This window comes from Phocoena phocoena, chromosome 13 (genome assembly GCF_963924675.1).
Source record: "Phocoena phocoena chromosome 13, mPhoPho1.1, whole genome shotgun sequence".
Classification (NCBI taxonomy): domain Eukaryota; kingdom Metazoa; phylum Chordata; class Mammalia; order Artiodactyla; family Phocoenidae; genus Phocoena; species Phocoena phocoena.
In genome coordinates this window covers 89,585,322-89,612,261 of record NC_089231.1, presented here as the reverse complement: position 1 = coordinate 89,612,261, position 26,940 = coordinate 89,585,322, and the positions used below count along the sequence as shown (strand labels likewise).

Here is a 26,940-nt window from a genome sequence, read left to right as displayed (position 1 = left end):
AACTGCCCGCCAACAGCACAACCGCTAACCCGTGACACATGCACACAGACCACCATTCAGCCGCGGGCACTGCTTCCGTAGCAACACACCTCCACGAGGACGAAACTCGGAAACGGAACTGAGAAAGGCCAGTGGGTGAGCGTCCAGAGTGATTCCGCTTATACCAAGTTCTAAGACCCAAACAAAGCGGTACGTTCAGGATTCACGCAGGGGGAGGGGGAAACTGAGTGGAAGGAATGATGAACGCCAAGATCCAGGCCGCAGTCACCCGCTGGGACAAGGGCAGAGGCAGAATGGCGCTCTCTCCTACACTGGGCGGCGTGGCCGCTTACACCGCATGCAACCTATTGCGGTTTTCATACCTTACGTGTGTGTTTCAATAAATGTTTAATAGAGCATCACAGGAAGCCGCTCGGAGCCCACCTTCTCTGGCTAACTCCAACAGCTCCGCCTGGTGGTCCGCAGCCCCCTCCAGCGCCTCTTCCTCTGCAATCGTCTCCTCCTCGTCTTCCACTGGAATGGCCACCATCAAATGTCAGCGAGAGACCCCACGGCATCTTCCTCGCAATTACTCATGAAACGCTACAAGGCTCCAAAACTGTCATGCACAGCCATTAGAGAAGTGAAAACTAAGTCCTAATTTCTCAGGTTAAATCTGGAAGTGATAGTTTATTAAGTAAGCAAAAAACAAGGGACCATACTTTATACTTTCTCTTCCATTTCACAGTGTGAAACAGAGGCCGGTTTTCATCACATGACAGACCTACTCAGGCCAAAACAGGGAGCAATGTGGAACTTCCTGTCCACCTGCAGAGCCCACTACAGAAAGACCCACAAGCACGTTGTTCGGTGTCACTATGAATTCATCATCGCCCATTTCAGAGGCCCCAGCCCCTGCCCAGCTGAGGATTCCCCGAGCTCAGCTCCTGTCCGGCAGCTCCAGCCCTGCAACCCCACAGCCGGCTCCTGGTGGCCAAGAGTCCACCAGCACCCATGGCAGAGCCCCACCCGCCCTCGGGCCACCTCTCCATCTGAGCTGAGCCCTCACCACGGCACGCCTTCCCTCCCGCTGACTCCTGCCCCCAACACGCACGGCCTCTCCTCCCTACCGACAAAAGGCACACGCGTGCGCACGCACGCACACGGTCCGACACCTTCCCTCCTCCACAGTCCAACTCCTTGTCTCTCCACTGCAAAACCCCACCATCCACCAAGGCCCCCGGCCCCCAAGAGCATAAGCCACTGAGCCACCGGACTCTCGTGGTCCAGGCGGCCCTCGACGCCCTGGCAGCACCTGGAGAGTGAGCTCTCCAGCTGCACGTTCAGAGAGCCCTGCAGACAGCCAAAGCACCAGGGGGACAGACCTTCATCATCGGTTAAAGATGTGCTTGCTTTTCTTTTTCTTCCAGGTATCCCCGAATCCTGTGACACAGAACACAAATCGTAAGCGTGAGATCTGAAAACACAGAATGAGAACCCAGAGCAGAACTGCAGTCAGCATGCACCCGGGAGGACCTGGGAGGCCGTGCCAGGCGTGTCCACGGCAGACACCGCAAAGGTGGGGAGGAGGCTGCGGGGAAGCAAGACGAAACCCACGCCTGCTCTTCCCAAACCACCAAGGTTAACACCCAGGTGAGCCTGAAGCTGGAAAGAACCAGCTGTAGGCCCAAGGGGGACTGCTCTCCAGCGAGAGAGAACGCTATTCATGCCTACGACTTCCTGCAGACAGACAACCCCTCGCACAGCGACACGACAGTCCCGAACTCACCACAAAGTTTTCCCGTAACGCATCAAGCCCTGTAGATCTCGACTCTTTACCTAAAGAGACAGATAACGCGATTCGCTTTCACTAAGGCAGTGGAGGAGGTGATGCTCCTCACACGACCATGGGCACCTGTGCCCGCCCCCCAAGGAGAGCAGAGGACAGCAAGGCGGGTCCCACCGCCCCCCTGCGACGCAGGGTGGCACAGCCACACCACCACGCCCGCTCTCGGCTTCAGCAGGAACCTAGTCTCCAACCTGGCAAAGCTTCTCGCTCATGACTTGCATGATCTTAGCGCTCCGTGACTTTCAACAGGGACCACTTCCTTCACCTCAGTTTCCTCATCAGTAAAAGGGAGGAACCTCCCCGCCCCCTCCCCAGGTTTCCAGTGATGGGGTAGCTTCTGCTGAGCACTGTGGGATCAGCACGACGCCTAGACACGGGGACCGCGGAGGGGCGGGGGGCAAAGCCGGGGGAGTTCATCTCACTCTCCGGGGACACAGGGGACAGGCTCAGAACCTCAATCCCTACAGCCCCCCAAAGTTGGTCACCCTGGGGCTTACTGACTCATACTAGTGAATCTCAGAAGAACTGAAATGCCAGGACCAGGCTGCTGAGGAAACAGCCTCGCGGGGGAGGCTCCACGGAAAGCCACGATGTCACAAGGTGACGGTGAGCAGAGAATCGAGCAAACACAGCCCGCAAAAGGGGAAGGCTTTTTAAAAAGTAATCATACCTTTCCGGGAAACTTTCTGGAAATTTAAAGCCTTCTTCCTTTTTTCTTCTAATTCTACTTGTAGTTTTATTTCCACAACCTAAAAGCAAAGAGTTAAATAAATAAGCATGTTACTAAGAAATGCAAGTTCTATATGTGAAAACATTAAACTCACGCATGGAGGCCAAAGCACAGCCGTCCCGACCCCATTCAGATTAGAGCTGACCCCTGGACAGCGCGGATTTGAACTGTGCAGGTCCACCGGTACTCAGATGTTTTCCGGTAGTAAATCCTACAGAGCTGCACGGTCCGCGGCTAGCTACCCCCAGCCACGGGACCGCAGATGCAGATGCAGACAGACGACGAGCGGTGTGCAGAGTTTCAGCTGCATGTAGGGTCGGCAGCCCTAACCCCCCACGCTGTTCAAAGAGAAATACTCAGTTTGGTACTCTTTCATTATTTTGTGTCCACTGCATCCTGCCCAAATTCTGTCAGACGGTAAGAAGAGAATTTTTACAAAAAGGAAGCGAGAGACAGAGCAAGCCACTCTGGAACTAAGCAGCCTTTAGTGACCTGCGCCAATACTAAACAGAACTACAGGAAGGGCCCCTCAGGAAGGCTCCCAGACACCACAGAGCGCGCAGGCCACGGCTGATGGGGATTTCGATGCACAAAGAGAAACACAGAGGCAGAACCAGGTCTCCTGATGAGCCAACAGCCCAGAGGTGCCCAGGAAGTGCGGGCACCCGCCTTTCCAAATGACGCCACAGGCTCCACCTGTGGGATTTCCCCATGGCACAGGCAGGCTGGGCTCAGAAGGCCGCCTCAGCAACCCCGACACAGTCTGTGCTCCCAGGAGCCCATCAAAATCTCAGAATTTACCTGTTCAATATTTGACCAAAAATATTCTATTTCTCTAGCAGTTGACGCAGCTATTCGTCTCAATCGGTTCTGTTCTTCTCTCCTTCCCCGCTCCTCCCGAAGCTGCTTCTCTTCGTGATGACGCACTACAGTTCTGACAAGCTAGTAAATGAAAGTCCAAGAATTTTACGTTGTGCGCTGTGTCATGCTATCAGAAAAAAGATACATAACGTTTCTTTAAAATCTTCTCAGCCCGTAACTACATATAATCCAGAGAGACACACCCGCACCTGCTCTAAGGGCGCGTGGGACAAATGCTGATTCCAGTGCAAACCACCACCAACGGTCTGCCTGACTTTCCTACAAGTGTTGTTTTACCAAATACACGCATTTTTCTCCAAAATGGAATATCACACTGTGCTACAATCGTCCTTTCCCCCTTTAATATGGGGAACATCTTTCCATCAATCAACACAGATCAAAATCATTTTTAATACGTATCATTTCCACTGCGTGAATGCAGCCAAATTTAACTCCTAGGATTAAAAAAGTTGGGTTGGGATAATTCACATTTTTTAAGGCTTTTGCTTTAAATTGCCAAACCGCTTTCCAGAATCTCTACTCTTTACCTCCTCACCAGCTGTACCTCCAAAAGGTGCAGAGAAGTAACTCAGAAAGGGACACGTCCTGAGCCCCGAGTGCAGTGGAGCTGCCAGCCCCTCAGCTCTCGGATGCCCCCGAGGCGGCCGCCCAGCACAGGACTCCCAGGGCCTTGTCCTGGTCAGCGCGCACCCCTCGCACAAAGCCACCGGCTCCCGGGGGTAGAGGGGCGGCGCGAGGAGGGGCAGCACAGCGCGCAGCCGCGGCCCCCGGCTCAGCTGCCTCTCAGTCCCACCGCTCGGCGTCCATCCCTGCCCCTCGGCCCCGGCCACTGCCCTGTCCAGCCCTGCGTCCACATGTTCAGGACCATCAACCTTCGTGAAAAAGGAAATGTTTAAGGAGTGATCTGGTTTTTTTCTTAAATACGCATGAATCTGATTAAAGACCCTTTACACTCAGACCCTGCTGTTACCCCCTTGGTCTCGGCTTCTCTCTACCAAAACTACGTGGGGAAAGCAAGGGGGAGAATTCAGAGGAGGGAGGTGGACAGGCCAGGCACACAGGAGCAATCCCCAGTCCTGAGAGCATAGGAAATATGAAGGCAGCATCCAGGTCCCGAGGAATAAAGACACACAGTGACGGAGGAAGGAGCAGCTGGGCCTGGAGCTATTGCACGTACGCAAGGACAGCTGCTCTACACTCTGGGACCCAAGAGCCCTAGAAACCTGAGCAGTAGCGTCTCCTAGAGGTCCTACCCCGGGCTGGGTGCCTACTTTGGGAGCAGAGAGAAGGTAATAAATTCTGAGCCAGAACTGGAGAGAAGCTGGACCGGAAGACCAGGCAACACAGAGCAGGCAGGCTGCGGGGAGCCAGAGGGCCGGGACGAGTGCCCGAGCTGCCGGCCAGCCACCTGGCCTCTTCCCCCTCCCTACTCTCAGCCCGGATCTGGGGGGCTGCAGGTATCCTGATGCCAACTACCGGGCAAAACTGGCCAGAAAAAGAACCCAAATCCCAGGACAGAACTGCAGCAGAAGGGCCGTGTCTGTTCCCAGCAGTCCACGCTAGAGCACTGGGGACAGCCCTCAGAAATGAAGCAACGCAGCAGTTACTTTCTAAATAGCAGCAAAACATTCTTCAGATACATCGTAAGTCCAGAAACTCTTTAGAGGGACTTCCCTGGTGGTCCAGTGCTTAAGAATCCGCCTTCCAATGCAGGGGACACAGGTTCGATCCCTGGTTGGGGAACTAAGATCCCACATGCCGTGGGGGAACTAAGCCCGCGCACCTCAACTAGAGAGCCCACGCGCTCTGGAGCCTGTGTGCCACAACTAGAGAGCCAACACAGCCAAATAAATAAATATCTAAGAAGAAAAAGAAACCGTTTAGAAAGTGGGGCTGGGAGACCTCCGTCCGCACACTTAAGCCCCTGGCGCTGCTTGATGACCCCTGGGCACCGCGGTGGCCTGTGTCTCAAACCCACCTTCTTGGCAGCGGCCACCTTCCACCTCCTCTCCTGGGCGAAGTCTGTGGCCATCCACTGCATCTCCTCCAGCAGGTAGTCCCAGTGCGATTTGGACCGCGGGGCCTCCTGCAGCTTGGGCAGCCGTCTGAGGGACCACAGGCCTTCTTTCCTTAAATCTGCTATCCGCTGATGGATCTGGTTCTCCTGCAAGGAGCACAGCGGTGGAAGACGTCCGGCACAGTTTAAGTGCAAGCCACCGATGCACACCCCAGTCAGTGCGACCCTGCTACGTGGAAGTCTCAGCAGCGAAGAAGAGTTGCTGAACAAGGCTCTACGAGAGGGCAGAGGCAAGGGCGTGCGACCCCCGGGAGCCTCATCCTGGAAACCCAGGACAGAGCTCCCAGGCCAGCGCTCACGGCGGAGCACTTGCAAATAACTGCTCAGTCGCCCAACGAACAGCAAACGCTCGCTAGGAGCAGGCCGTGAGCTACACTGGCCCGGGCAGCCTCCCGAGGGCTCTGAGCTCTCAGCCTGCACCCCACACCCCCTCCCCGACTGCTGATACCAGCACGGAAAAGACCTTCTCCACACCAGTCTAGCTGCCCCTCCGGCAGGACAGGGCCAACTACGCGGTTTTAATCTTGGTTTCTCCGGATCACAAACCTTACTATCAGGTGTTCCGTCTTATACTACTGCCCCCTTAGAAAGTGAAAGCACACGCGTTCCACAGGCTGGAGTACACGGTGAGCTCTTCCTGAGCACTTTCAAGAGCTTCTTTAGGTGCACTTACCAGCGCTATCTGTTCTGCCAGCTTGTCCTGAGAACCGTCGTGGGGCGCGGCGGCATTCTGAGCGGGGCTCTGTGGTTTCGGGGGCGCTGACACGGCTGCCCCTGGGGAGCGGGCGATGACCGGAGACAGCGACTTGGCTGCCGGGGAGGGTCTGTTCACCGGGGAGGCCCGGGCAGGCGAAGGCCCCGGGCCTGAGCCACTGGCGGGGACAACAGTCGAGGCAGAGGAGGCGGAGGGCAGGGGCCGCGGGCAGGGCTGGGCGGGGTCCATGGGCGGTCTGGGTGGTGCCGCCGTCTGGCAGGGAAAACAGGGCTCAGTGCCGTGCCCGGAACCCACAGGCTGGCTGGAGGCCCCTGTGCAACGCCCCTCCCTCTCCCCAGCAGCGCAGACTGACCAGTGGGCCCACTGCGGACCACAGGGCCACGCAGACTAACCGTGTCTACAGAAGAGAAGAAGCCCTGTTAGTCCACAAAGCCACATCAGAGCTCCCTGTAAATGGTGCCTTCACATACGGTCTTACGTCGGGTTTTTTTTTTGCTTTTTCAAGTAATTTTTTAGAATTTTTAATTGTAGAAACTTCTTAACTGAGAAGTACCAAATGCTCACCGTGCACCTGATCTCTGAAGGGCAAAGACAGATTCCACGCGGCCCTCTCGCGGTGGGCAAGCTGTAAGGTTAGAAACCCTCCTCCGTGCCGTCCCGAGAGCCGAGCTTGTAAAACTGAGGAGCCCCTCCGCCCAGCCCTCCCCGGGCCGAAGGTGAGCTTAGATTCACACGGGAATTCCGGCCGGGAGGAAGTGGGGGGACAGAGAGCAGGGAAGCCAAGGCCCTGCCGCGCCAGGAGGCCTGAGGACAGAGCGACGCGCACGCGGCACGTTTATAACCCGCGGTGCGGACGAGACACCGCGGCCAAGGCTGGGCCCCTCATGGCGCACAGCTTCTCCGCGCACCTCTAGGGAGATTTCCTCCACCTCAGCGGTCGGTAAACTGTGGCCGGCCACACTCTGGCAGAGTTCCACAGGCCACGGCCGCTCATCTGTGGGCCCTGGCGCTGCTCTCAGCTTCAGCGGCGGAGCTGAGCAACTCAACAGGAAGCACACGGCCTGCAAACCCTGAAATACCGTTACACTCCCTCTCTGTGGCCCTTTACAGAAGAAGTCTGCCGGCCCCGCCCAATCTGGAAGGAACAGAATTCCACGGCTTCTGTAAGGAGCTTCTTCTAAAATCACATCCCACAGCTCACACCGTCGACAACAAGGGCGGGAAAGAAACCCAAGAAAAACGTCAGTGCTGCGTGAGGTCGGTACCAGGCTCAATGACGGTATTCAAAACAGAGAGCCTCACTTCCACGGAACCCTCAAGCCCGCGGAGGCCCAAGAAGCTCAGCGCCCTGGCGGGGGAGGGGGTACTCCTTCCCAAGGTGCACAAAAGGCTCCAGAATCAACCCAGGGGGCCAGTCACAGCCCCTCCAGCACTGGCTGACCAACCGTGCCAAGTTATCCGGCCTCTCTGGCCTCGGTCTTTCCACAACTAACGGGCGTGATAAAGATTCTACCACAGGGGGCTGCCAGGCAGAGGAGAGCAAATAATGGCCCGGAAGTGCCCATCACCACGCCTTGCACCTGGCAGGCGGTGAGTGAAAAGTAGCATCCTTACATGAGAGCAAACTTCTACAACCACCAGAAGAACTCAAACTCCGAGCCCAGCTAGGAAATCTCCTCGTTAACGAGGGAGAGGGGAGAGGAAGGGGAGGTTTTCCTAAGCGGCTGAGCACACGCTGCTGAGACAAGCCTCTGAAAACACTGCCTCTGGCCCCTCTGGTGCCCCAGACCCATGCTTCACCAACGCACTGCTCCTCAGGGGCCCCACGTGGCCTACTGTACACGTTTCAAAAAGACGTCTGGGTGAAGTTAATTTATGGACGAGGAGGGGCATCATAAACCCTGGAAACGTGTATCAAGCCTGGAAAGCAGCCTCACCCACGCTGGTGGAGTGGAGCGTCCGGGGGAGGCACCGTGGACAGAGCCTGGCAGACGGTCAGGCTCACAGGAGCCCCACCACCCCCAGGCCTTCGCTCCTATGACCTCGCGTTACTCGGCACATCAGGTGGGACCGGGGCCACCGCGCCCTGTGCGTGGCTCCCTGTGCCGAGAGCAGCACTCAGAATTGTGTCGTTTTCTGACATTTTAGTAACAGTAACTACAACCGCACGGTAAATTTACGTTGCAGCTACTGAACTGACTGTGGCACGGTGGAGAGCGAAGCGCTGGGACAGAGGGAGTTACCCAGCTGGGCACCATCCCGTCCAGCACACAGCCTGTCTCTTCTTCCACCTCTAGCTCGGGGAACGGCAGGGGCCCGGAGTACCTGCGGCTGGGACGGGAGCGGAGGGGCCTGCATCTGCGCCTTCGCGGGCACCGGGACGTGGAGGGCCGCGGGGAGCTGGCCGGCCGGGGGCGCCGGGGCGGGGGTGTTTGGCGGCTGCGTCTTCACCGGCACCGGGAGCGGGGTCTGCGGCTCCGCCGTCTGCGGCTGCGGGGGGAACTGCAGTGCCGGCGGCAGGGGCGCGGCGGGGAGGCCGGCCGGGGGCAGCCTGGCGGGCAGCTGCGGCGGCGGCGTGTGCAGGCTGGCGGCGTTCTGCACCGGGGGCCCCGTGGAGGGGTCGTACCGCTGCTGGCTCTGCTTCTGGCCGGCGAGCTGAGCGGCCTGCGGCGCGGGTGGCATTCCCCCTGCAACAGAGGGCAGACCCAGCGGCCCTGACTCCCGGGCTCGGACTCCACCGGCCAGGGCTGCCTCAGACCCTGCGCTCGCAACACACACACTCAAACGGGAGGTTCACCTGGTGGGAGATCTCTGTGTATTAGGTCTAACGTGATAAATGAGCACACAACAAAGGAAAGAAAGGCCTCGGCCTTTGCGCGTTAGCATCAAGCAGAGCAGGCACGGGATAACCGCAGGGTCCCTACCACAGCAGCAAGTCAGAGAAAACACAGGAGGGAAAACCGGAGAGAAGCTGAGGACAGTGGGACGTGCGGCTCCGCTAAAGTGACAAGAGCTGGTCTCCGGTGGTTTCTTCATACTGTGTGAAGTGGGACTCAGGAACGTCCCAATGGCAGAAACCACCTCAGATATGCTACCTGGACTGCATACGTTTTGGTCTGCTGCTGCTTTAAGCCCTCTCTGCACTCCCTCTTTCTGAGCTAAGAGAGCTAGTTCTGGCGCTGGGTCTTACCTTGAACTGTCGGCATTAACTGCTGGAGAGGAACTCCTGTATTCACCCCTGGGTGCTGGAAAACTACCCCTTGGTGACCCACTTCGAGTCGAGGTCTCTTAGACTGCTCTAGAATAATTTTCAGAAAAGGTGCAGTTTGATGTAAAAATAAAACCACAAAAGTAGTAGAAAAAACATGTGTAAGTGTTTTTATCATCTTTGAACAGAGAGGCCTTTCTATGCATGAACCAAAATGCAGAAGCCATAAAAGATAGGGTTGATAAATATAATTTCTTTCCGTTAAAAATTTGTAAATATAAGGAAAAGCATCATAAAAAAGGCAAAGGACAAGCGTCAACCTAAGAGACAGTTATCTGCAACATACACAACGGGCAACACTCATAAAGCTCTTACAAATTAATATGAAAAGGATCAACAACCAGAAAGACAAAATGGGCAAAGAACACAAACAACGAGCAGAGGAACACGTTCACAAATGGTTAAGAACATGAAGAGGTAACTGAAACCGCATCGAAATTAAAGAAATCCATTATCAAAACAAAGATTTTATTTTTTACCCATCGGCTCGACAAAGATTAAAAGATACTTAATAAAATGGCCAAAATGTGAGAGAAGCAGAAATTGCTGATGGGAGCAAAAGCTGACCCTACCCTTTTGGAGGGCAGCTTAGCCTCGCTAATACTCAACTATGCACACATTTTGATCTAGCAATTTCACTCTTGGAGCGCTGCTTTTAGATACATGGACAGACATGTATAGAAAAAACTGTGAAACTAAATGTTCAATCAGGTTTTGATTACAACAGAAAAAAGGCGGTACTAACAAACGTATGCTAACACGGGTCTGATGCATGAAGAAGGAAGCACCCATGCAGTGGGTGCAGTATTTTGCAGCTATCAAAAAGAATGAGGTCCATGACTGGGAAAGATGGCCTAGTCAGTTAATATTAAAGACATAACAGTGTATATATCTAGGATCACATTTGAACTTTTTCAGAATGACACACCTGTAGCAATGCTTGTCTGTAAAACTGAACAAACATAGCCAGCTCTGTGGCTAGGGAATGGGGAAGGAATACCAAACCAGAGACAGACTTAAACTACACCCTTCTAAACTGTTTGAATCTTTTACACACAATGTGTATTAAGTTCCTAACTTGGAGAAAAAATTCAGTTTGAAAAATGAATGACAATTTGAAAAGGCAGATGGCTTTACACTTAATCATGTCATGAGGACTAAACAGCCTACAAATGCACACAGAAAATCAAACTGGAATATACCTATTCAACTGACAAATTTCTAACTTCAGTACACATAAACATGCACATAAATATTTTGTTTAGCTGATTACCACCAAAAGAAAAATTAACTTTCAAAGTAGAAACTAACCAAAACTAAGTTCCTTAGGGGCCACGCTTTAGAAACAGGTGGCCACTACACTGGAATTCCCAAACTAAGACGCTAACTGGCTCCGGGGGGGCCCTTCAGCCTGTGCTCCGTGACATACCTGCCGGAGGTCCCGCCTGCTGCCTCTTAAAGGGGTCCGTTTCGATCACACTGCCAGCCCCTGCCACAAGGGTCCCTGCAAGGGCTTGTTGCTGGAAAAAAAAAAAAAAGGAAAAACTGAGATTTTCATAATTTAAGTGCATTACAAGAATGAATGTAAACTAAAACTATCATAATTATCCCAAACACTGACTTCCCTTCTTTTTAAGAAGAGAAATGTCATCTACCCGATATATTATAATAAATAATTTAAAGTTCTAACTTACCTCTGGAGGATAAAAAAGGATTTGCATTCTGGTTTTAAATGGAATTTCAGTTCAATGCAAATCTAGAGTCCTTCGGAAACGAGCTGGCTCTGCACGCACAATGACAGCAGAAACTAACGCAGGAAACCTCAGTCTCGGCAAGGACTACAACTTGGCCTCCTGACCAGTCACACTGCCTGGCGTCGCTCAGCCCGCCGAAATCACAAAAGCTGAATGATAAGAAGACTGAAATTGTCTTCCTACTGGAAAATGGCGCTAAAACTCCAATGAAGCACTATCTAATTGACTTCAAAATGGTACTGCAGTTAGTACCCTACTTGATATATAACTGTGTGAAATAGATACAGGTTATTTAAAATGTTTAAGTGAAAAGCTACCGGCAAAGACAGAAACTAGCTGACTCTGGGCGCCCTACACCTTTGACACCTCTGCACTACCCCTGAAGGGCTACTAAAGGCCAAGCATGGTGTTTAGCAGTTGCTAACTTTTTAAATAATTCAATTATATCCACTCTACTTAGCGAGGCATTTTAAATGCAAAAGTTACAGATGTCTGAACGAAGAAACTGCCTGTGACAGTGGCTACTGACCAGCATCCCTAGGAAGGGACACTTCACTGCCAGGACCAGCCACGCTGCAGGTTTTGCCTCCCATGGGGCAAGGCCTCAGGGTAATGAAGAGGGAAAGTAAGCACCCCCTGTTTACATTTAACAAAGATGGGGGCAGAAGGAAGAGAGGGAAGGAGGGAGAAGAGAAAAGAATGATTTAAAAAGCAGACAATATGTGAACAGTGGTTGTCTCTGGGGACAAGATTACAATCAATTTATAATTTGTGTGTGTGTGCACTTTTCTAAATTTTCTAAATGTTTTACAATGAACATGTATTACTTCTGTAATCAAAAAAAGGTTTTGTTTTTTTTTAATAAAAGGAATTGATAGAGGGTTCTGTGTCCAGTAATGGCCAAGTACTTCCTGTTGGACTAAACACATTCAAGATAAATACAAACTCTAAAAGAAATATAAAAAATGTGAAAAGGTGGGCAGATACAGCGTGGGACTCGATACTTGCAAGGAGGGAATGAAACTAAGAGACGCTTCTGGGTTTACGGCATTTGGCACAAGGGCAGGCCCCAGTCTCAGACCCAGACAGGGAGGGTCTCACTGGCTTGAAGACTACTAGGATGGAGAGTAGGAGACCAGAGCGGAGACAGGTAAGGGAGAATCGCCACAGAAGGCAGCGGAGATGGGCCCCAAGCTCCCCTTTTTTCTGGCTGCCTCCTGACCACCCACATGCCAAGACGCCAAGCACAGGCCAGCATAACCACACCGAGATCTCAGGAGGCAGAGGCTACAGTTTCAATCCAATCACATTAACTAGATGTGAAAGCAAACCAGCAGAACTCCTCAGAAGGATATAACAGATCTCAGGGTCTCTGCAACCTATCATTCACGATACCCAAAACCCAATTCAAAATCAATCAACGTGATACACCATATTAATAAACTGAAGGAGAAAAACCATATGATCATCTCAATAGAAAAAGCTTTTGACAAAAGTCAACACCCAATTCTGATAAAAACCCTCCAGAAGGCAGGCACAGAGGGAACTTACCTCAACATAATAAAGGCCTTATGTGACAAATCCACAGCCAACATCGTCCTCAATGGTGAAAAACAGAAAGCATTCCCCCTAACATGAGGAACAAGACAAGGTTGGCCACTCTCACCACTATTATTCAAGATAGTTTTGGAAGTTTTAGCCACAGCAATCAGAGAAGAAAAAGAAATAAAAGGAATCCAAATTGGAAAAGAAGTAAAACTGTCACTGTTTGCAGATGACATGATACTATACATAGAGAATCCTAAAGATGCTACCAGAAAACTACTAGAGCTAATCAATGAATTTGGTAAAGTAGCAGGATACAAAATTAATGCACAGAAATCTCCTGCATGCCTATACACTAATGATGAAAAATCTGAAAGAGAAATTAAGGAAATACTCCCATTTACCATTGCAACAAAAAGAATAAAATACCGAGGAATAAACCTACCTAAGGAGACAAAAGACCTGTATAAAGAAAACTGTAAGACACTGATGAAAGAAACTGAAGATGACACAAACAGATGGAGAGATATACTACGTTCCTGGATTGGAAGAATCGACATTGTGAAAATGACTCTACTACCCAAAGCAATCTACAGATTCAATGCAATCCCTATCAAACTACCACTGGCATTTTTCACAGAACTAGAACAAAAAATTTCACAATTTGTATGCAAACACAAAAGACCCCGAATACCCAAAGCAATCTTGAGAAAGAAAAACGGAGCTGGAGGAATCAGGTTCCCTGACTTCAGACTATACTACAAAGCTACAGTAATCAAGACTTCCCTGGTGGCACAGTGGTTGAGAATCTGCCTGCCAATTCAGGGGACACGGGTTCAAGCCCTGGTCTGGGAAGATCCCACATGCTGTGGAGCAACTAGGACCAAGAGCCACAACTACTGAGCCTGCGCATCTGGGGCCTGTGCTCTGCAACAAGAGAGGCCGCAACAGTGAGAGGCCTGCACACCGTGATGAAGAGTGACCCCCGCTCGCTGCAACTAGAGAAAGCCCTCACACAGAAACGAAGACCCAACACAGCCAAAAATAAATAAATAAATAAATTAAAAAAAAAAAAAAAAGACAGTATGGTACTGGCACAAAAACAGAATCTATAGATCAACAGAACAGGATAGAAAGCCCAGAGATAAACCCATGCACATATGGTCACCTTATCTTTGATAAAGGAGGCAAGAATATACAATGGAGAAAAGACAGAAGTGGTGCTGGGAAAACTGGACAGCTACATGTAAATGAATGAAATTAGAACACTCCCTGACACCATACACACAGAAAAACCTCAAAATGGATTAAAGACCCAAATGTAAGGCAGACACTATAAAACTCTTAGAGGAAAACACAGGTAGAACACTCTATGACATAAATCACAGCAAGATCCTTTTTGACCCACCTCCTAGAGAAATGGAAATAAAAACAAAAATAAACAAATGGCACCTAATGAAACTTGAAAGCTTTTGCACAGCAAAGGAAACCATAAAAAAGACGAAAAGACAACCCTCAGAATGGGAGAAAATATTTGCAAACGAAGCAACTGACAAAAGATTAATCTCCAAAATTTACAAGCAGCTCATGCAGCTCAATATCAAAAAAAACAAACAACCCAATCCAAAAATGAGCAGAAGACCTAAACAGACATTTCTCCAAAGAAGATATACAGATTGCCATCAAACACATGAAAAGATGCTCAACATCACTAATCATTAGAGAAATGCAAATCAAAACTACAATGAGGGGGCTTCCCTGGTGGCGCAGTGGTGAAGAATCTGCCTGCTAAGGCAGGGGACACGGGTTCGAGCCCTGGCCCGTGAAGATCCCACATACTGTGGAGCAACTAAGCCCGTGCGCCACAACTACTGAGCCTGTGCTCAAGAGCCCGCAAACCGCAACTACTGAGCCCGTGTGCCACAACTACTGAAGCCTGCGTGCCTAGAGCCCATGCTCCGCTACTAGAGAAACCACCGCAATGAGAAGCCCATGCACCACAACAAAGAGCAGCCCCCACTCGCAGCAACTAGACAAAGCCCGCACAAAGCAACAAAGACCCAATGGAGCCAAAAATAAAAACAAACAAATAAATAAATTTATAAAGCAAAAAACTACGAGGTATCACCTCACACCGGTCAGAATGGCCATCATCAAAAAATCTACAAACAATAAATGCTGGAGAGGGTGTGGAGAAAACGGAACCCTCTTGCACTGTTGGTGGGAATGTAAATTGATACAGCCACTATGGAGAACAGTATGGAGGTTCCTTAAAAAACTAAAAATAGAACTACCATACGACCCAGCAGCAATCCCACTCCTGGGCATATACCCTGAGAAAACCATAATTCAAAAAGAGTCATGTACCAAAATGTTCACTGCAGCTCTACTTGCAATAGCCGGGACATGGAAGCAACCTAAGTGTCCATCGACAGATGAATGGATAAAGAAGATGTGGCACATATATACAATGGAATATTACTCAGCCATAAAAAGAAATGAACTATTCGTAGTGAGGTGGATGGACCTACAGTCTGTCATACAGAGTGAAGTAAGTCAGAAAGGGAAAAACAAATACAGTATGCTAACACATATATATGGAATCTAAAAAAAATGGTTCTGAAGAACCTAGGGGCAGGACAGGAATAAAGACACAGACATAGAAAATGGACTTGAGGACACGGGGAGGGGGAAGGGTAAGCTGGGACGAAGTGAGAGAGTGGCATGGACATATATACACTACCAAACGTAAAATAGCTAGCTAGTGGGAAGCAGCCGCATAGCACAGGGAGAGCAGCTCGGTGCTTTGTGACCACCTAAAGGGGTGGGATAGGGAGGGTGGGAGGGAGACACAAGAGGGAGGGGATACGGGGATATATGTATACATATAGCTGATTCACTTTGTTATACAGCAGAAACTAACACAACATTGTAAAGCAATTATACTCCAATAAAGATGTTAAAAATATATATATTTAAAAAAAATTACTCCAAAACACAGAGACGAGAAAACACAAGCCATACTCAAAACAATCAATGGACACCAACCCCCAGACGCCTCACATTCTGGAAGTAGCAGCAGGGATTTCACAGTAGGTTTAATAAGGACGCCCAAGGACATAAAGGTATGTTGTAACGAAAGACGAGAGGAAATCCTGACAGAAAAAAAGAAACGATTAAAAAACAGAACCAATCTGAAAAAGAATATATATATCACTTCACTGTACACCAGAAACACTGTAAATCAACTATACTTCAGTAAAAAAATAAATTTTTTTTAAAAAGAAAGAGAACCAAATAAAGACCCTAGAACAGAAAAAGTGTCTGAAAGTTAAAAAATTCATTGGATAGGCTGAAGAGTAGGGTGGGGACACAGAGGTCGGTGAATTGAAAACAGATTCTTGAGGGAAGAACAAGAGGAAGCCTGGACTTCAAGACTCAGCAGATGGCACAGTGCTGCTTAAGGATGGACGACAGATAAAAACAGCTGAGCAGAGAGCCCAGAGGGAGACTCAGACTCACACAACCTTGCCAGTTCCTAAAGACACCAAAACAACCCAAATGGAATGAAAAGTCTTTTCAACCAAATGACGCTAGAAGACCGGATATCCATGGAAAAAACTGATAAATTGAACTTCATTAAAATAAAAAACTAAGGGGCTTCCCTGGTGGCACAGTGGTTAAGAATCCGCCTGCCAATGCAGGGGACACGGGTTTGAACCCTGGTCCGGGAAGATCCCACATGTTGAGAAGCAACTAAGCCCGTGCGCCACAACTACTGAGCCTGCACTCTATAGAGCCCACAAGCCACAATTACTGAGCCTGTGTGCCACAACTACTGAAGCCTGTGCGCCTAGAGCCCGTGCTCCGCAACAAGACACCACAATGAGAAGCCCGTGCACCACAACGAAGAGCAGCCCCCACGCGCGGCAACGAAGACCCAATGCAGCTAAAAATAAATAAATAAAATTTTAAAAGAATAAAAAAATCAGTAGTTGGGGGATAAATCAGGAGCTTAAGGTTAAAACATACACACTACTATATATAAAATAGATAACCAACAAGGACCTACTGCATAGCACTGGAGACTATACTCAATATCTTGTAATAACCTATAATGGAAGAAAATGTTTAAAAAATATACATATATTTATATACATGTGTGTATAACTGAATCACTTTACTGTACACCTGAAACTAACACAGCATTGTAAATCAACTAAATTTCAATAAATTTTTTTAAATGGCAAAAAAAAAAAATCAATAGTTGGGGTAGGTTTACAGAATTATAATTATTCATTCCCTTTAATGCTATAATCACTGAAAAATAATCTCCACTTAGGATTTTTTAAGAGCTAAATAACTGTAATAAAAACTATTTTGGGGAATTCCCTGGCAGTCCAGTGGTTAGGACTCAGCCACGGGCCCGGGGTTCAATCCCTGGTCGGGGAACTAAGATCCCGCAAGTGCGGCCGAAAAAAATACTACCTCAAAGTCTTTTGGAAGCAGACAGAAATTAATATACTGTGTATGTAATACAAGGAATTCTGAATTTATTTCTAGAGTTTCATTGGTCAATATAAAAATTCTACAACTGGTTGTAAATAATAAAACTCATACTGAGATTTTTTTTTTCCGAAGAAAACAAAAGGTATGTTTTTTCATTTCAATTCTTTCCTGACAGACTCTCCATTTTCTTGTCTCCTTAGACATCCACTAGTATTTGCGACAAAGATCTATAATTCAAAATGGAGATTCCTTGGTTTTCCTCTTTTAGGTCTCTTAAATATTTATAATATTAAATAATGTGATTTTTAAAAGCACAGTAAAATTAATCATAGAATTTTTTTTAAAAAATTTTTTCAAAACTTGAATAGGTTTTTCTCCAGAGAAGATATACGAACGACCAACAAGCACATTAAGATGCCCAACATCATTCGTCACAAGAGAAATGCAAACGAAAACACAATGAGACACCACTTCACGCTCACTAGGATGGCTAGAATTTTTTTTAACAGGAAAAAAAGAGTTGGCAAGGATATACAAATATCGGAACCTCTGTATATTGCTGACGGGATGTAAAATGGGGTAGCTACTAAGTATTCATAGTGGCACTGTTCGCAACAGCCAAAAGCTGCAGACGGCCCGAATATTTATCAAGAGTGGATAAGCAAAATGTAGCACACCCGTACAATGGATATACACTCCACCATAAAAAGTTATGGAGTGCTCAGGCACGCTACAACGTGGATGAACCTTGAAAACATCACGTTAAGTGAAAGAAACCAGACACAAAATACTGCACGACTCCACACTAGGTAAATCTATGGAGACGATGCCGACTGGTGGCTGCCAGTGGCTGGAGGAGCAGGTACTGGGGAGTGACTGCTTCTTGGGTGCGGGGTTTTCTTTTACGACAATGAAGATATTTTAGAAACCGATATACGTAACAGTGGTTGCTTAACACTGTGAATGTACTATAAATGCCACTGAATATTATGTGGTTAATATACAAACGGTTATGTGAATTTCACTCATTTGTGCATAATCACAGAATTTCAACAGTGGGATGTGAGTGTTCACTGAACACTGTTTCGCTTTCCTGTTTGAAATTTTTCATAATAAAATGCCGAGAATTAGAAAAACTTCTAAGCTTAAAAAGTAATGATAAAGCAATCACCCGTGTACTCATCCCGAGGCTTAAGAATAAGCTGTTACGCACGCCCTGGAGACCCCACGCACTATGAAGGCATCCCCCTCCCCACCTGAACTGTGTGTGAACATTTTCCCCTGGTGCCATCACCTACAGGCTTAGCTCCACGCTACGCTGTGTTTGGTTTTGCTTCCTAGTGAACTTTACCTGAAGGAATGCTGCAGCTGGGCTCTCCCGTAACTCCTTCTGTTCCACAGGGCGCTGCTGAGACCCGCCCACACCGACTCACTCATTTTCACTACTGATTACTATTAGCATTCCTCTATATGAACGTGCATGACCCACTGATCTGTTCTACTGCTGACGGACAATGTGTTTCTTTCCAGTTTGGGGCTATTAGAAGAAACGATGCTGCTGGGAACATTAGATGTGTTTTCTGGCACACAAACACAAGACCACCTTTAGAGCATGCTGTTTGGATCAAAAGGGCCTACCCACACTCACCTTTTCCAGATCATGTGAAATGTTTCCATGCTACACTCCCAATCAACAGTGGGTAAGAATCTCATAGACCTAAATCAACAGATTCTGTCCAATTTAATTTCTGGCAGTCTGGTGAGTATGACAGTAAATCAGAGGGTTTAATTTGTGTCACTGTGGAGACCATGCAACCTAAGTTTACAGGCACTCCCTGCCAACCACTGTCCCACGGTTCTTATGCAAATATTTATCAATGTGGTCTATAAACGCACTGATGTATTACATTCCTCTAAGCACTAACAGGAAATCTGTCCCACTAATAAACTTTCTGACAATTTCCAATTCAAGAAATTTTATCTTCAGTTGTATCAAATTCATTACAAGAACACCTAAATATTGGGTTCAAATTATTATTCCCCACCAAAAGGAACACAGTTCCTTGGAGAAATGACTGATTCCTGGACTGAATCAAGGCATGTGCAAGATAAACTTTAAACATTTTGTGCCAGAATGTAAGGAAGTACTTGGACAGTGCCAGGGATGTGTCAAAAGTATACTAGAGCCCGCTTGAAAGGGCTCCCACTGGTCAAATTACAGATAATTTGAACATCAAAATAAACAGTAATAGAATAAATAGTAATAAACTGGGGCGGGGGGGACTGGGTAGCGGACGGCTGGCAGGGCACAAGGAGACTTGATGGAAGTGGACACCCTGACACGTGTATGGGTTACACGGGCACTCGTCAAACTCAACAAATTCTAACATTTAAGATCTGTGCAGTCCCTGCCTACAAATTATACCTTAATATGATATAATTCACCACTTTTACAGACCAAAAAAGAAAAATCACATGATTATGTGAAGAGATGCAGCAAATAGTATTTGACAAAATTCAACATCCATTCATGATAAATACTAGGAATAAAGGAATTTCCTTAACCTGATAAAGGACAGCTACAAAGTCTACAGCTAACATCATACTCCATATGGTGAAAGACTAAATGCTTCCCCCTAAGATCCAGAAGGTAAGAATGTCTGTTCTTATCACTCCTATACAGCATCACAGTGCAAGTCCATGCCAGTCCATGCCATTGCGAGTGCAAATAAGGCTAGAAAAAGAAATAAAAAGCATACAGAGAGAAGAAAATATAAATTTTGCTTTCTTTGCAGACATGATTCTCTAGGTAGAAAATCCCATGGAATCTACAAAAAAGCTCCTAAAACTAATAAATGAGTTTAGCAAGGTTGCATAATCAACTGTATTCCTATATACTTGCAATGAACAACTAGAAAAAAATTTTTTAATTTAAGTGCCATCTATAGCACCACAGAAAAACTGGAATAGCTGGGTGTAAGTCTAACAAAACATACATAGAATTTGCATGCTGAAAACTATAAAATACTGATGAAAGAAATCAAAGAAGACAAAAATAAATGGAGAACATACCATATTCCTGGCCTGGAAGACTCAACAGTGTCAAGATATTACTTCACCCCAAACAGGTCAATAGAGTCAATCCAATCTCAATCAAAATCCTAGCAGGGGGCTTCCCTGGTGGCGCAGTGGTTGAGAGTCCGCCTGCCGATGCAGGGGACGTAGGTTCGTGCCCCGGTCCGGGAAGATCCCACACGCTGCAGAGCGGCTGGGCCCGTGAGCCATGGCCGCTGAGCCTGCGCGTCCGGAGCCTGTGCTCCGCAACGGGAGAGGCCACAACAGTGAGAGGTCCGCATAACGCAAAAAAAACAAAAAAATCCTAGCAGGATGTTCTATGGATATTGACAAGCTGATTCTAAAATGTATATGAAAAGTGAAAGGAACCAGAATGACCGAAACAATTCTGAAAAAGAACAGAGTTGAAGAACTCACACTAACTGATTTCAGGACTTACTACAAAGATACAGTAGTAAAGACAGTGTGGCATTAGCAAAAAGATAGACACAGAGATCCATGGAAGAGAAGAGAGCCTAGAAACAGACCCATACGGACAGGATCAACTGATTTCTGGCAAAGATGCAAAATCAATTCAGCAGATACAAGAAAGTCTTTTTAAGAAACACTGCTCAACTAACTGGCTGTCAATATACAAAGAAATAAACTTCTACTGATGCTTGCATGTTACACAATACTTTACTCAAAATGGATCACACGGGCTTCCCTGGTGGCGCAGTGGTTGAGGGTCTGCCTGCTGATGCAGGGGACACGGGTCTGTGCCCCGGTCTGGGAAGATCCCACGTGCCGCGGAGCGCCTGGGCCCGTGAGCCATGGCCGTTGGGCCTGCGCGTCCGGAGCCTGTGCTCTGCGACGGGAGGGGCCACAACAGTGAGAGGCCCGCGTATCGCAAAAAAAAAAAAAAAAATGGATCACAGACCTAAATGTAAAACATAAAACTATACAACTTCTAAAAAAAAAACTAGAGGAAATTTTTGTGACCTTGGGTTGAGTGAAGAGTTCTTATATATCAAAATCACAATCCATAAAAGAAAAAAAAATGATAAAAGAGACCACACATCAAAATTCAGAACTTCTGCTCTGTAAAAAATGATATAAAAGAAGAAGAAGATACAGCACAGAATGACAGAAAAATATTTGCAAATTTATATCTGACAAAAAGCTTATATCCAAATTATATAAAGAATTCTCAAATGCTGAATAAAGCTAATGACTCAATGGAAAAAAACGGTGAAGGAAATGAACAGATACTTCCCCGAAGAAGATATACAAATGGAAATGAACACATGAAAAAGAAAAGCTGTTCAACATCATTAGTCTTTAGAGATATACAAGTTAAAACCACTGCATACGTATTAGAATAACTACAGAAAAAAACTGACAAGAACAAGCAGTGGGGAGGATGCAGAACAAACGGAACTCTCAATCACTGCTGGTGGGGATGGGAAACGGAACAGCCACTGTGGAAAGTTTAGCAGTTGCATATAAAACTGAATGCACTCTTAATAACAACCCAGGAACCTGTCTCCTGGGTATGCCAACAACTGGAAACAACCCAACGTCCTTCAAAGGGTGAATGGCTCAACAAACTGGGGAACGTTCATATAGTGGAATACCGCTCAGCAAAAAAAGGAAACAATTGGCAAATTCAACAACGTGGATGAATCTCAAATGCATTATTATGCTAACTGAAAGAAGCCAGACTGAAAAGGCAGCACGCATATACTATACTGTATAATTCCATTTATATTTTATTCTGGAAAAGGCAAAATCATAGACAGAGAACAAAGGTTAAGGGAGGGAGAAAATCTGACGACAAAGATGTGGCATGAGGAACATCTGGGGGGATGCCAGAACTCCTCTGTTTCTTGGGTGGTGGTGGTTACACAACTCTAGGCCATTTAACAAAACTCACAGAACTGTAGACCAAAAAGAATAAACTTTACTGAATTAAATAAATTTAAATAAATAAATACCGTTAATGACATATGAAAATGCACTGATTAAAATAAGAATCTGTATGTGAATATACGTAATGGAAGAAAAAAGAAAGTTCATCATTACAGCAGAATGCCAGCTAATGAACGCAGAAGGAATAATGGAGTTAGAAAATCCACCTTGCAATCTTTAACGTGACTCGTCAATAGATAACAGAATTAGTGGCCCACGTCAAACAACATTCTACAAAATAACTGACCTACACTTCTCAAAAATGTGAAGGCACGAAAGAGTGAGGAGCTTGCCCAGATTAAAGAAGACCAGAGAGGCATGGCAACTAAACACAACGGGTGATCCCAGACCGGGAGAAAAACAACTATACAAGGGATGTCACCGGAAGAAGAGACAAAATTTGCACATGAGCTGTGGCTTAGTCATATTAAAGTTACTGTAAAATTTCCAGAATTGATTGTTATACCATGGTTAGGTCAGGTAACACTCGTACCTGATACCATATGAAGAAGGACTTAGGGATGCAAGTGTGATATGACGTCTGCAACTTACTCTCAAATAGTTTGGGGGAAATGTGTATGTGTGTACATATAAAAGAGAGAGAGAATAAAAATCATGCAATGGGGCAAAAAGTTAACAACTGGTGAATTTGGGTAGAGGATATAACGGGAGGTCTTTGTACTGTTATTGCAACTTTTATATATGTTTGAAATTATACCAAAATTAAAAATTAAAAAAAATTTTAAAACATTATCACCACAAGATTCAACTGCTTTCAGAACCTAGCACAATCTATTCCAAAATGACTAGAATCTGACCTGTACTTTTAGGTTCTTGGCATTTATTAATGTAACACTGAGTGATTTAATTTTCAAAAAATTAAAAATAATCAGCTTGCATTCAATTAACATCCATTTAGAAGCCTACGGTCCTGGTATTTTAGAAGTGTGTTTCATTTCAGTGTTTCTTCTAGCTACAGAAAATATCAAGTGGTCATCTGTGTAATCTTTTTTTCTTCTGTTTGTACTATTCTCAAAAATACAGATAGAAGACACAAGAAAGAACCAACATTTAAAACACAGCACACAAGGAATCCTGAGCACACATCCAACAGGACTGCGGGTATGAGATGACACGCATGCTGAAGCTACTACTGCGCTACAGGTCAATACACACAAAAAATAATGCAGTAGGTCTGTGCTGTCATTTACTCATGCAATTTAGTTGTATAATTTTATATGCAGGAAGGCTTTTTTACTTTTTTAAAATAAGGAATGGGCTCTGGAAAAAAATGCTGAAGAGCAAATAGTAAATTGAAGGTTAAAATATCTGGATGAAGGAAAAGTTTCGGATGAGACTACAGTTTAGAACCATCGAAAAGTACCTGAAATGGTTGCTGCTGGGATGAAAAAGCAGCAGAAACATTTGGAGGAAGCTGGGTTGCTATAGCAACAGGAGTACCAGTCTGCCCATCCTTTCCTGTCACAACCTTTACCTGAGAGGAAATATTTTGAGAAAAAAAGGCAACATAATTTTTAAGACTGCTCAAAATTTTGTTAGAATTTTATTGCTGATAGCTCACTGATGTCTGGTGTTTAAAAATGGAAATTTTTTGCATCAAATCCTGTAAAAGGACACTGAACTGATTTGTGACAGATTTATAATACCCTAACTCAACTGCAAATCTTGCAGAAACTCCAATTTAAGTCACAAGTGCAGTGTCCTTAGATTCTGCAACTTCAAACTTTAAAAATGGTAATGGCGGACAGTCTTCAAGTAGCAAAGCCCTGACAACCTCATAGGCAGTTTACACCCTGGCCTACTCCATGCAGGTCAGAATGGCAATGACAGATAAGAGGCATTGAGCCTACAGACAACATTGGTGTACAAACATAAAAGAGAACTGAATTTCACTATTTCATGGCAACAGAGGTGAAATCCTCAAAAAAAAAATCATATAAACCTTTTAGAAAATAAAAATGGTTCATCCTGGAAAGGGTGTTATAAAGAAAACACCAAATGGCAAAGCCACACATAATAAATATCAACGAGGAGATGAGCAAAGAGGCCAGCTTTTGTTCATCAAAGGCCGATTTCTTTGCAGAAGAGCTGACAGAGATTTACACTACTTTAGCTGTATCAAAAAACAAAATAAGCTCCACCGACATAGTGCACAGTACACGACACAGAGGCACAAATACAGCGCACCACGCTGCACCTCACCATCACCCCGTCTGATCAGCTTCCTTCTCTAGGAAGTACCAATAAAGGGACCTTAGGAATCACTAAGGTACTGAGAATCCCAATTGGGGAATTTATTAAGCACCCATTCCAGGTACCCAAAAAGTTCACTATCTAAAAAAGATTCTATCTTAAATACCATTCAGTAGCTATGTGCAACAGCGTGAGTTACATATGTGATCTCAAATCTAAGACTACATCTAAAAATTGAAAAAATTCTCAGTTGCTTTGCCATAATAACCATACTTTAATCATGAAGATACCTTATAAATGTACCTAGTGATCTAAATCATAACTGATATACTGTAACAAGCTAGTGATTCAAGTCCCTTCTTTCAAAATGACATTCATGGTGTTGAGAATCCCAAGGGGTGAACCTGCGTAAGTAAAATGTGAAACCTGGGGAACCAGCGGGAAGGTGTCCACACCCCTGGCTTCTGCAGGCCCTTCGGGGCTGGCCAACCTCCACACACCCAGCAGAGCACAGGGGAACGCTGGGTCAGGCCAGGTTGGCTCCCCAAGCCGGGGAAGCGTCCCTGTTCTAAACGCACCGGCGATACTCACAGCGCCACTCTGCACCGTCCTCCTAACTAGAGCAGCTCTTTCCTTCCATGAAGGAAAAAGCAAATGCATCTTCCATTTGCTCCTGGATCAAATCCTCATGAACTGCATCTCATGAACACCCCAGGCTCACAGATCACGTGCGATTCACGGCTGCCTGCACGCACAGCCAAGCAGCCCGACCTGCTGGTGACTGGGCGCCGCCCCTCACCTCGTCGTTGATGACCTCAGACTTCTCCTCGTCCTCGTCCTCGTCCTCCTCCTCCAGGTCCAAATCATTCTGCCTAAGGTAAGCTTGTAACGGGGCATAATGCTTCTTCTTGAAAGCTAGGAAATCCATCATGTTTCCCTGAAGGTGTTGCAAGAAGAACAGCTCGACCAAGTACTCCTTGAAGGCCGCCTTCAGAGCCTCCATCTCCCTGAAGTGGTAGTCCAGGCACTGCTTCCGCATCTGAGCCAGCTCCTGGGAGGCCGCGGGGATCTCTTCCAATTTCCTGGGAGCCTTTCTTATCCCCGCGCTCCCCGCAGACGGGACAGGAAGGCTGGAGAGGCCCGGGGGCGCTGCGGTCCTGGAAGGGCTGGTGGGGGGCGGTGGGGACGTCATCCCAAACGCCGAAGTCCCCCCGACCCCAGGGAGCAGAGGCCTGGTCAGCGGAGGCCCCTGCAGCACCTGCTGCTGCTGGATCAGCTGCCCCTGGATGATGCTGCTGATCTGGGGCGGCAAGCTCGTCGTGGTGATGTGGCCAGGGCTGGACAGGGGCTGCAGGCCGGCCCCACCTGCGGCCGCGGGGCTCTGAGGTCCCAGGTGGTGGACGGTGCCCCCCGACTGTGCGTGGGGCTGCGAGAGTCTCCGTTCTCTGACCGTGATGGGCGCCCCCGTGTGCTGCAGCTGAACCTGGGCGCCCGGGGCCATCTGCGCCAGGCCCGAGCCCTCCTGGAACACGAAGTGGCCGCCACTGGACGGGCTCAGGCTGATCTGTCTCACCAGCACACTGGCGTCCACGAAGCCCCCGGTGGGACTGCTGCTGCATAGGCCCAGGCCGGGGCCAGGGGCTCCCGCCCGCACGCTCTGCAGGCCCGGTCCCGGCCCGGGGCTGGGCTGGGTGGGGCTCTGGGTCTGCACCTGCTGGGACAGCGGCGAGGTGACCTGGATGTACGATGGAGACCCGTGCTCAAACCGCCTCTGCTGCGCGCTGAACTGGAATCCCGGAGAAGTGGGGCTGGGCAGCGGCAGGGGGGCCAGCGTGATCTGGGGGTTCCCTCCCACCACCGGCCCCACATTCTGAAGGGCGATGTTCACGCTCTGCCCGGCCACGGGGCTGCGGTTCATCAGCTGCTGAACTTGGTAACCGGGGGACTGGGGCGCGGACGGGCTCGCCGCCGGCGCAAAGGGCGTGGCGGGGGACTGCGGGGGGTTGGGACGGGCCTGCTGCTCTTCTCCTTCGCTGCCAGCGAAGGCCCTGGACCTCTGCAGCTGGTGCTGGACGTTCTGAGGGCCACTGCCATGGTGCATGATCGCCCTCCTTTTTTATCCAACTTAATGCTCTCCTGAAAAATCAAAGTTAAAATCAGGTTACTTAGAGGCAAATATAACCATCTGATCACTACTTATTCTGAGTACCATTTAGCAGCACCGGACAGATGCTCTGGAGGGATGTTCCCACCAGCATCTGATACAAACCACTGTCTTACTGTCATCGAGCCCCGACGAGATGGCACTGGAGACCATCTCCTTCAGCACAGAGGAGGGACAGGGCCTTCTGGGTCACTGCTGTGCCTGGGGCCAGGACATGGCCTGGCAGGAG

General features: G+C 47.7%; 1 protein-coding gene across 1 annotated transcript in view; it reads right to left on the bottom strand.

Moving 5' to 3' along the window:
* Window positions 1-26,648, bottom strand: part of EP400 (E1A binding protein p400) — a 92,394-nt gene extending 65,746 nt beyond the window's left edge. The window contains exons 1-11 of the mRNA XM_065889407.1: window positions 25,347-26,648; window positions 10,930-11,020; window positions 9,423-9,530; window positions 8,558-8,919; window positions 6,191-6,484; window positions 5,419-5,604; window positions 3,360-3,500; window positions 2,499-2,577; window positions 1,769-1,818; window positions 1,365-1,422; window positions 424-513 (exon numbers count right to left, since the gene is read on the bottom strand). Coding sequence (XP_065745479.1) covers window positions 424-513; window positions 1,365-1,422; window positions 1,769-1,818; window positions 2,499-2,577; window positions 3,360-3,500; window positions 5,419-5,604; window positions 6,191-6,484; window positions 8,558-8,919; window positions 9,423-9,530; window positions 10,930-11,020; window positions 25,347-26,648 — 2,761 coding nt within the window. The remainder of the gene's footprint in view (window positions 1-423; window positions 514-1,364; window positions 1,423-1,768; window positions 1,819-2,498; window positions 2,578-3,359; window positions 3,501-5,418; window positions 5,605-6,190; window positions 6,485-8,557; window positions 8,920-9,422; window positions 9,531-10,929; window positions 11,021-25,346) is intronic.
* Window positions 26,649-26,940: the final 292 nt, after the last annotated feature.